The following is a 9,974-nucleotide window of genomic DNA, read 5'->3' on the forward strand; positions in this document are numbered from 1 at the left end:
GGACACGGATGGGTCCCTCTGTCCTGCACCTTCGGGGTGGAAGTGCCCCCCCCCCCCCCAGCCACAAGACCCCTCAATGCCCCCCTCCCCTGCGCCTCTGCAGCCCCCCCCGCGCTGGAGCAGGACTGGCTGTGCCCCCATCCCCGTGGGGGGAGCCGGCCCCCCCATGCCCACACCCACTCAGGGTGCAGTCACCCCACTGCAGCCAAGCGGCTGTGCTGCGCCGTGCCTCAGTTTCCCCACCTCCCTCCTCTGCTGGGTCTGTGCTCCTGGGAGTGGGGGCCCGATCCTGCCCCCCCCCCCGGCTGGGTGCTCGGGGGGGGGGGGGGGGGAGTGTGTGTGCCCCCCCCCCCCCGTGTCACATCACACCCGGGCTGGGGGAGGCAGGGTGTCTGTTGCGGTGTGTTGCTATGTCGCCGTATGCCCCCCCCCCCCCCGTGTCCGTGTCCCGCGTGTCGGCCCGCCCCCGCCCGCCGTTCCCGTCCCGGCCCTTTCTGGGCCGCCTCCAACTTCCCGGCCGGGGCGCGGCGGCGGCGGGCGCTCTCCGCTCCCGATCCCGGTCTCGATCCCGATCCCGGTCCCGGTCCCCTCCGCTCCCGGCGGCGGATGGCGGCGGGGGCTGCGCGGAGCCGGGCGGCGGCGGCGGGGGCCCCCCCCGGCGCTCGGAGCCGCGGCCCGGCCCGGAGCGGGGAGCGGGCGGGCGGCGCGGCCCGGCCCGGCGGTAGCGGAGAGCGGAGCCGGTGGTGAGTGCGGGGCGAAGGGGGGGGGATAATGGGGGGGGTAAGAGGGGGAGCGGCTGGCCCTGTGCCCCCCCCCGCGCGTCCCCACCCGCGTCCTGTTTCCCTCCCCCCCCCCCCCCGCACAAGTCGGCATCTGCCTCGCAGGTGCTGACCCTCGCCCAATCGCCCCCCCCGCAGACAGACAGACAGACCGACCACCCCGGGGAAGGGCCCCCCGGGCAGGAGAAAACCCCCCCTCCAGCAGAGAGGACCCCCCCCCCAGCAGAGACCCCACCCGAGGGAAGGACACCCCCCCCCCAGGACAAAGCAGCCCCCCCCGCGGCAGCCGGGACCCCCCCAGGGAAAGGGACACCCCCCCCCAGGGTGTGGGTCTGGGGACAGGAGTGGGGGGGACACTGGGGCTCCCCCCCCAGCATGGTGGGGGGGGTTCACCAGTCTGGGAGGCTGGGGGTGCAGCCCCCCCTGCCACGGCTGAGCACTGGGGCCCAACACCCCCCCCAGGGCAGGCACTGGGGTTGGTAGCGGCGGGGGGGGGCTCTCCCTGCCCCTGGTGTGGGGCACCCCTGCTGGCACCACAGTCCCTTGGGGGGGTGTCACCTGCTCATGACACCCCACGGTGGTGACACCCACCATGACTGGGCAGCTTTTTGGCGGGGGGGGGCACAGTCCTCTCTGCCGCAGGCCTGGGGGTGGGGGGGGGGCATTGGTGACAAGTGACTCATTAACCCGGGCGGGGGGGGGTGGCAGAGGGGACAGGGTGCGGGTGGGGGACACAGGGTGTCCGGTGCTGTGGGTCCTGGCAGTGGGGGGGGGGGGGGGGGGTGCCCCTCCTGCCCACGGGCAAGGGGTGGGTGGGGGAAACTGAGGCACAGAGGGGTCCCAGGGCTTGGGGCGGGGCGGGGGGAACACACAGCGGGTGGCCAAATTCTGCCTGGGGAGGAGCTGCTGGGGGGGGGGGGCGGGGTTGTGGGGTGTTGCCTGCCCACGTCTGCCAGTAACGGTGCCCTTTGCCCCCCCCCAACCCCGCCCCGGCAGGCAGCTCACCATGGCCGACCCGAGCCACATCCAGTCGGCCGCCTCCAAGAGCATCCGTCCCTTCCGCTCCAGCGAGGAGTACCTGGAGGCCATGAAGGAGGACCTGGCCGAGTGGTTCAACACCCTCTACGACCTGGACATCCAGGTGGACACCTTCCTGGAGAGCCTGGAGACGGGGTGTCACCTCTGCCGACACGCCAACAACGTCAACCGCATCGCCCTGGACTTCCAGCAGCGGCACCCCGAGGTGGCCGCCCGTATGCGCGTCCCCCAGAACGAGGTCGTCTTCCAAGCCAAGAACGTGGTGCCGGGTTCCTTCATCGCCCGGGATAACGTCTCCAACTTCATCCAGTGGTGCCGGCAGGACCTCAGCATCCAGGACGTCCTCATGTTCGAGACCAACGACTTGGTGCTGAAGAAGAACGAGAAGAACTTTGTCCTCTGCTTGTTGGAGGTGGCCAGGAGGGGCTCCAAGTTTGGCATGCTGGCCCCCATGTTGATCCAAATGGAGGAGGAGATCGAGGAGGAGATGAGGGACCAAATGGCCTACGGCGTGCTGGGCACGCGCCAGGAGAGCCGGGACCCCCAGGCGCCCGCCTACCCCAGCAGGGCCCGGCCCATCGCCCTCTGCGACCTGAAGAACCTGGACGAGCTGGTGAGACACACGCCCCTGGGAGCCCTGGGCTTGGGTGAGGGCCTTTATGGCTGCTCTACGGTCCCTGGGAGGTCCCCTCTGTCTGCCCAACCGGCTGCTCTATGGTCCACGGGACGTCCTCTCTGTCTGCCCTACCGGCTGCTCTATGGTCCATGGGAGGTCCTCTCTGTCCACCCAACCAGGCCGGCTGCAGCCCATGGGATGTCCTTCTCTACCCACCCAACCAGGCTCTCTGTGGCCCATGGGAGGTCCTCTCCAGCCACCCAACCAGGCTCTCCGTGGTCGATGGGAGGTCCTCGGCCGCCCAGCCACACCCCGTGCCCTGTGGGGCCTCCTGATGTCAGGACAGGGTTATTTTGGTGGCCGTGGCCATAATCACAGGGAGGAGACGGGTGTCACCTCCGCCCCTGCCACTTCCTCCCTGCAGTGGGGGGGGGCACACAGTGGTCCCCACCCCAGGAAGCTGCTCCTGCCTGGATCCGTCCCTCCTCCTCCCAGCACCTTGGGGCTGGTGTCCCCAGGGACGGAGAGACGGACGTGGGGACATCCTGGCTGCTCACAGCCACGATTCGGGGCGTTGAGAAGCGGGGGGGGGGGAGCGGGGGGGTCCCATCCACAAGCTGGGGTGTAGGAACCCCCCACCCCAGGGCCAGGAGGCTCAGGAAGGATTAAAGCCGGGCTGGGTGCAGGATCCGGCCCGCACGCGAGGCAGCGGATTAATACGGGGACGGGGGGGACATGGGGAGGGGACAGGGGGGGTCTGCCCTCCCCTGACTCCCTAAGCTCAAAGCTGGTTTTTAATTGAAACCCCAATTCCTCATTAAGTAAGTCCCGCAGCCGCCATACTCGGGGGGGGGGGGGGGGGGAGCATCCTGCACCCCCTCTCCATCCAGTGCCGCTGCAAAGGGTGTCCCCCCCCACCTCCTGCTATTGCCCCCCCCTCAAGCCCCCCCAGCCCCCCTGGCTGGGCACTGCCAACCCCGGCTGCATTTTTCCGGGCTGCGTAATTCCTCGCCATCGGCTTTTATGGGCAGCGCTGGAGCCGGGGAGGAGCCTGATGGTGCCGGATCCGGCCCGTCCCCCCCCACTCCCCGGATGACAGCAGGGTCAGGACCCCCCTCCTCACTGCAGTCCCCCCCTATCCCCCCGTGCCTCAGTTTCCCCAGTTGGGGCTGACCTTGCCACTCGGCTGCTGCCCCGGATGGGAACGGGAGCCGCCGGATCCTGACCTGGCTGGACCCCTGCGATGGGCAGAAAGGCAGAACTGCAAAAAAAAGAAAAAAAAACCCAAACAAAAGAGGAATTATAAAAAAAAAAAACACAAAACAAATTTAGGGGTGAGGGAGGCAGTGCTGTGCCCCCCTCACCGCCCCCCCCCCGGGCCGGGGCAGGATGCGGCCGCGTCCCCACATCCCCCCGTGGCTCCCTGCCTAATCCCTGACGTCAGCCCCGGCCAGGCCGCGGGCAGGACGGCCGCCCCAGATAGAGCAGGCAGCTGGCGAGCAGGCAGCCGACGAGCAGGCAGCACCGTCCGGCAGCCCCACGGCGATGGGGGGGGTCTCCTGGCCGGCCCCCCCAAACCCTCCCTTTGGCTTTTTATCAGTGCTGAATGTTAAAGTTGGGGGGGGGGGCTTTAACCCTTTTCTGTTGGTGAATGTGGGGTGCAGTGGGGCACTGCAGGTCCCTGCCCCATAGCGGGGTGCTGGGGGGGGGGCAAATCCCCTGTGGTTCAGGCACCAGCGGGGGGTGTCGGGGGGGGATGTTGCCTCCTCCTTCCCAGTTTTGGGGCAGCTCTGAGCTTCCCACGCCCAGGGGTCCCGGAGCGGGTGGGCTCCAGAGAGTGGGGCTGGCAGCAGATGAAGAGAGTTGTGCCCGTTCTCAGCCTGCTCAGGGGGGGCCAGCCATGGGAAGCCCCCCAGGCCCCTCTCCCACGGTGTGTGGGAGCTGTGGGTGCTCCCCACCGCCTGGGGCTGCGGTGGGAGCTGCTGGCTTGGGCTCCCACGCGAACCCACCCGGCTGCTTTCTGGCAGGTACAGGCAGCGCGCTGCCCACAGGCCTGCCCCCTCAAGCAAGCACAGGCAGGAGGAGGGGAGCTGCCAGACTTGGGGGGGGGGGGGGGGCACAGCATCCCCACCACAATGGGTGCAGCCAAGAGGCCGGGACCAAGCTGGCTCCCCTCTCTCCGTGGGCTCTATATACAGCCCTTCTGCGTGCACCTATCTATAGGGGCTGGCCCTATAGCTGGGGGTCTGCGCCCCACTGACCCCTCCCCTCTCTGCCGGCAGGTGCGGGAGATCCTGGGCTGCTGCTCCTGCCCCTCGCAGTTCCCCATGGTCAAGGTCTCCGAGGGTAAATACAAAGTGGGCGACTCCAGCACACTCATCTTCGTCCGAGTAAGAGCCGCCGCCGCGTCTCTCGCCTCATCGTGTCCCCCTTCTTACGCCGGGACCCCCCCACCCTCCTCCTTCCCCCGCTCCTCGGCACGGTGGGGACCCGTCCTGAGGGACCCCGCGGTGGGGTGGGCCCTGAGCTGAACTTACTTACTCCCCACAAGCTGCCCCACATCGGGGACACGGGGGGGGCCGTTTGCGGCCAGCGTGTGTAGCTCCGCCGCCCTGGGAGCAGGCTGGCTTTTTGGCCACGTCCTGGGGGACAGGCAGGGCAGGCAGGGTGACGGACACCGGGCTGCCCACAGGTGCTGAGGAGCCACGTGATGGTGCGCGTCGGTGGCGGCTGGGACACACTGGAACATTACCTGGACAAGCACGACCCGTGCCGCTGCTCCTCCCTCTGTGAGTGCCCCCCGGGGATGTTGGGGCCCAGGGACCCCCACCCACCACCCCCAGCCCTCCGACCCCCACCCCCTGGCCGGTGCCACCCCACCTCACTGCGTTTCGCCACTCCTGGCTCTGCGTGGGGCTCCTTTCCCTGGGGCTGGGCTGCTCGGGGCGCTGATCCGGCTGAAAGGGGAAAAGGGGAGTGAGGAAAGGCGGGATTTGGGGGCCAAATTAATTCCCGAGGTGATTAACCCACAGCCTGGGAAACCCTGGCTGGAAAAGCCGGGTGCCGGCGCTACGTGAGGGTGGGGGTGGCTGGCGAGAGACGTTCCCCCCCACCCTGACCTCCCGGCATCTCCGTTTCCAGCTCACCGCCTGCCCCAGCCCCGCGCCCCAGGCTTCTCCCCCACGCCCCGCGCCCCCAGCCCCAGCACCCCCCCGCCGCCCCCCGCGCAGCCGGCACCCACTCGGCCGGTGGGGACGGCAACCACGCCAGAACGGAGCGGGGCAGCCACCAACCGAAAGGCGTCGGGGACACGGGCATCCCGAAACCACTGTCCGGCACCAAACAGGAGGGCTTGCCCCCACGGGGGGGCGGCCAGGGTCCCCTGCCCACCTCTGCCAGCCCTTCGAGGAGCCCCGCTGAGCCACGGGGAGCCGGCACGCTCAGGTAGGGCACCCGTGGGTGCTGCCCAGCCCAGCTGAGGAACCCGCACCGCCTCCCAGGCCTCAGCCCCACGGCAAGGCCTCAGCGCCATGGCGAGGCCTCAGCCCCACAGCAGGCCCCAGCCCCACGGCGGGGCGAAAGCCCCGCCGTGGGGCTGGGGCCTGCTGTGGGGCAAAGGCCTGCTCTCCCGTGAGGGAACCAGCCCTGGTAAACCAGCCCTGCCCCATCCCTGCCCCACGCCACTCGTGTTCTGGGGTCCCCGCACCATTTCTCCCCCCCCCTTCTCCGCCACGGCCTCTTCCCGCCGCTGCCAACGCGCATGCGCGATGCGCGGCGGGGCGGGGCCTGCCGCAGGCACGCCCCCCGGCGATGATTGGCAGCTGGGGCGGACTGCCCCCTGGTGGCGCGGGGCGGGGGGGGCAGCGCGGGAAAGGGCGTGCGGGGGGGGGTGTAATGGGGGGAATGGGGAGGGCAATGGGGGGGTGTAATGGGAGGGGAGTGGGGGGGCAATGAGGGGAATGGGGGGGCAATGGGAGGGTGTAATGGGAGGGGAGTTGGGGGGCGATGGGGGGGCAACGGGGATGCAATGGGGAGGGCAATGGGGGGGCAATGGAAAGGGAATGGGGGGGTGCAATGGAAGCTGCAATGGGAGGGGAATGGGGGGCAATGGGAAGGGAATGGGGGGGTGCAATGGAGGGGGCAATGGGAGGGGAATGGGGAGGGCCATGGGGTATCCGCTGACCCCCCCCCCAGTCCCCCCTACCCCCCACCCTGAGCCCCCTCTCCACGCCCCCCCCCAGGCCCCGCGACCCCGCTCCCCGCCCGTGCCCGCCGCTGCTCGGGCGACAGCGATTCCTCGACCTCCTCTGCGCAGAGCGGACCCCCGGCCCCGCGGGACGGGGGGACCCCCCGCCGTCGAGAATCCAACCGTGGGGTCCCACCGCAACTTCCCCGCGACGTCGGACCCCCCCCGGCCGGACGAACGGTTCCGGAGGAACGCGGCCGGTCGAGGGTCCCCAACGGGCCCGGCCGTACCCCGCCGCGTGCCCGCAGCCACGGCCGCCCCGGCCCCCAGCCCCTGCTGCTCATCAGCCGTCGACGGGACGGCCAGCACTCCTGGACGAGGGCAGAGACCCCCTCCCGGCCCGGCAGCCCCGCTCGTAGCCGGACCCCTTCCCGGCCGGCCGCCCGCAGCCCCGCTCCCACCCCGCGTCGTTCCTCCCTGGAGGAAGGCGTCGGGGGGCGACGGGTGGGGGGGGTCCGGAGAGACCCCCCATGGCGGCGGAGCCGGGGAGGCCTTGCAACGGGAGCTGGAGGAGCTGGCGAGGCGGCTGCGGGCCCCGCTGCGGCTGGAGCCCGGCCAGGAGCAGCAGCTCTTCCGTCGGCTGGAGGAGGAGTTCCTGGCCAACACCAGGATGATGGAGGAGCTGGAAGACGGGGAGAACCCCCCCGCGCCCCCGCTGCCCCCCCGGCACCGCCGCCGACTCGGCCTACTGCTCCTCCAGCTCTTCCTCGTCCTCCCTCAACGTCTTCGGCAAGCACGGCCTCCCCGCCGAGGACGGCCGGCGGAGCGGGAACGGGGTCAGCCCCCCGCCGCCGCCGGCCCCCGAAATGGCGGACGCTGGACGCCGGCCGGCCCTCTCCAGCTCCTCCGATGAAAGCAGCTGCTTCCCGGCCTCCTGGGACGCCCGGGAGACGCGGGGGGGGCCCCGAGTCCGACACCGACTGGGCGCCGGGGGAGGACGACCTGACGGAGACGGAGGAGACCCCCGCCACGGCGGACGGCCCCCCGGGGTTGCCGGGGGTCCCCGAGCCGGTGCCTTCCCTCCCCGCGCCGCCCCCGCGGCCCTGGGCCAAGCCCCGGCTGGACACGCAGCCCCACAAGAAGCCCTCCAGGATCCCCACCCCGAGGGGCTACGGGGCGGCCCCCCCCCCGGCCCCCCACCGGCAGCCCCAATCCCGGGGAGCGCAAGTCCTGGGGGGCTCTGCAGAGCGTCCTCTCCTCCTTCCTGGAGCCCGCCTGGGTCCCGCGGGAGCGCGAGGGGCTGGAAGAGGACGCCTGGCCGTGAGTCGCCCAGCTTGGTGGCCGTGGGTGGCAGGCAGGATGGGGAGAAGCCCCCAGCAAACCCCCCCCGGCCACCCCCGGGGACGTGACGGAGCTGCTGCTGCTGGTGATGGCACCCGCACGGAGAGACCCCGGCCGGGCGACCGCCACGGATCCGGGGTGGCCGGGGAGCCGGTGACTGTTGGCAGTTGGGGTTGGGGCCTGCAAGGAGGAGCCCCCGGCCCACACCAGGGGCAAAGGGCCCCGGACGAGACCCCGGTCCCATGGGGAGCAGCTCCACGGTGGGGTGGCCACGGTGGCGGTGGCCGGAGCAGAGAGCTGCATCCTGAGCACCGGGTTGGAGAGCAACCGGCTCTGCTCTTCTGATCTTCGCCTCTCCTCATTTTTCTCCTCCTCTCCTTGTTTTCCTCATCTTCTTGTCTTCTTCTCCTCTTCTTGGCCTTCTTGTTCTTCTCCTCTTGTCATCATCATCTCTTCTTGGCTGCCACCTTTTCTTGTCGTCTTCTCATCTTCTTGTCCTTCTCTTGTCATCATCTTCTCGGCTGCCGCCTTTTGTCTTCTTCTCATCTTCTTGTCCTTCTTCTCTTGTCATCGTCTTCTCTTCTTGCCTGCCACCTTTTCTTGTCTTCTTCTCATCTTCTTGTCCTTCTCTTGTCATCGTCTTCTCAGCTGCCTTCTTCTCTTGTTTTCTTCTCATCTTCTTGTCCTTCTTCTCTTGTCATCATCTTCTCGGCTGCCTTCTCCTCTTGTTTTCTTCTCATCTTCTTGTCCTTCTCTTCTCGGCCACCTTCTGCTCTCCTCTCTTCTCTTTCTCCTCTCCACATCTGAGATGACTCGGGGACATGCAGCTTGTTGTCACAACCTGTATTTCAGGGCGGGGGGGGGTGTCACTTTTTCCTCTCCAGCCCCCAGCCGGCCGCAGCACTGTCCATAGCGTGTGTTGATGTCCCTAATGTGGGACGGGGCTATGCGTGGAGCCCCCTGCCCAGGCCACCGCGGCCCCCACCCCTCCGGCCCCGCATGTCCCCCCAAGCCAGTAAAGACCAACAGAGCTGAACCCACTGTGTCCAGTCATCTGTCCTGGGGGTGTAAGACCCTCTGGGGGGGAGCCAGTGGTGAGAAGGAAGGATGTGAGACCCCCCCCGAGCCCAAGGGAGGTGGGCCAGAGTCCCAGGAGGGTTGGGAGCAGCAAAGAACCGAGGTGAGGGTGAGCCCCAACGTTCTGCACCCTGTTGCAGCCACAGGGACCCCTCGGCTGCATCTGGGGACCCCTCTGGGTCCCTGAAGTCCCTGGGGCTGCCTGGAGCCAAAAGTCCCCTGTGGTCAAGGATTCCCAAAGTGGGGTGTCCACTGCAGTCCCCCGATGCCTGCCCTGCATCTCCCCTGGGAATGGGGCTGATGTCCAGCCCCAGAGCAGTACCAGTGCCCCATGCGGTGTCCCAGAGCGGTGCTGGTACCCCACGGGGTGTCCTGGAGCCATACCAGTGCCCAGTAATGATGACAGTACCCAAGCAGGGTGCCTGGTAGGGGTGCTGGTGCTGGGTGGGATGTCCCAAAGCAGGGTTTGGTGCTGGTGCCCATCCCAGCTCAGCACTGGGGCCAGGACTGTCACCCTACATGGACCACCTGCACCTCCTGGGGACCCTGCACTTGTCCCCGACCCCATGAGGGGACCCTGCATCCCCCCGGCCCTGGGCACCATGCACCGGTACGGGGCTGCTGCAAGCCTTGGCGGAGCCATTAGATGCTCTGGCATCAGCTGGGAGCAGAGTCCGAGAGCTCCCCCAGGACCATCCCGTCCCCAAGAGGCACCTGGCCCCGTTTCCCCTACCCGCACGCCCAGCGCCGGGAAATTTGCTGCTTCAGGCTTTGCTGAGCCAGAGGTCACGGCCAGCAGCCCTGGAAAAAGCTTATCTCCTCCCTGCGAGGGCAGGGCACTGCCGAGAGGAAGCTGACGGCATCCTGCTTCCCTAAGGGGTGACCGGGCCAGCACCCCGGCACCGAGCTTGGGGTACCCCCACCCCGACAGCAGCTC

At 69.1% G+C, this 9,974-nt stretch overlaps 1 protein-coding gene across 1 annotated transcript; it reads left to right on the forward strand.

Annotated features, from left to right (window-relative positions):
- The first annotated feature begins 406 nt into the window (after positions 1 to 406).
- Positions 407 to 8,054, forward strand: GAS2L1 (growth arrest specific 2 like 1). Its single transcript, XM_052797575.1, is given in 11 exon segments — positions 407 to 743; positions 1,776 to 2,430; positions 4,716 to 4,823; positions 5,126 to 5,222; positions 5,575 to 5,642; positions 5,645 to 5,877; positions 6,675 to 7,005; positions 7,008 to 7,343; positions 7,345 to 7,572; positions 7,574 to 7,801; positions 7,803 to 8,054. Coding segments are annotated over 11 exon segments (2,748 nt in total). The 5' UTR covers positions 407 to 420; the 3' UTR covers positions 7,944 to 8,054.
- Positions 8,055 to 9,974: the final 1,920 nt, after the last annotated feature.

The sequence above is a fragment of the Harpia harpyja genome, chromosome 9 (assembly GCF_026419915.1).
Source record: "Harpia harpyja isolate bHarHar1 chromosome 9, bHarHar1 primary haplotype, whole genome shotgun sequence".
NCBI classification, from domain to species: Eukaryota; Metazoa; Chordata; class Aves; order Accipitriformes; family Accipitridae; genus Harpia; species Harpia harpyja.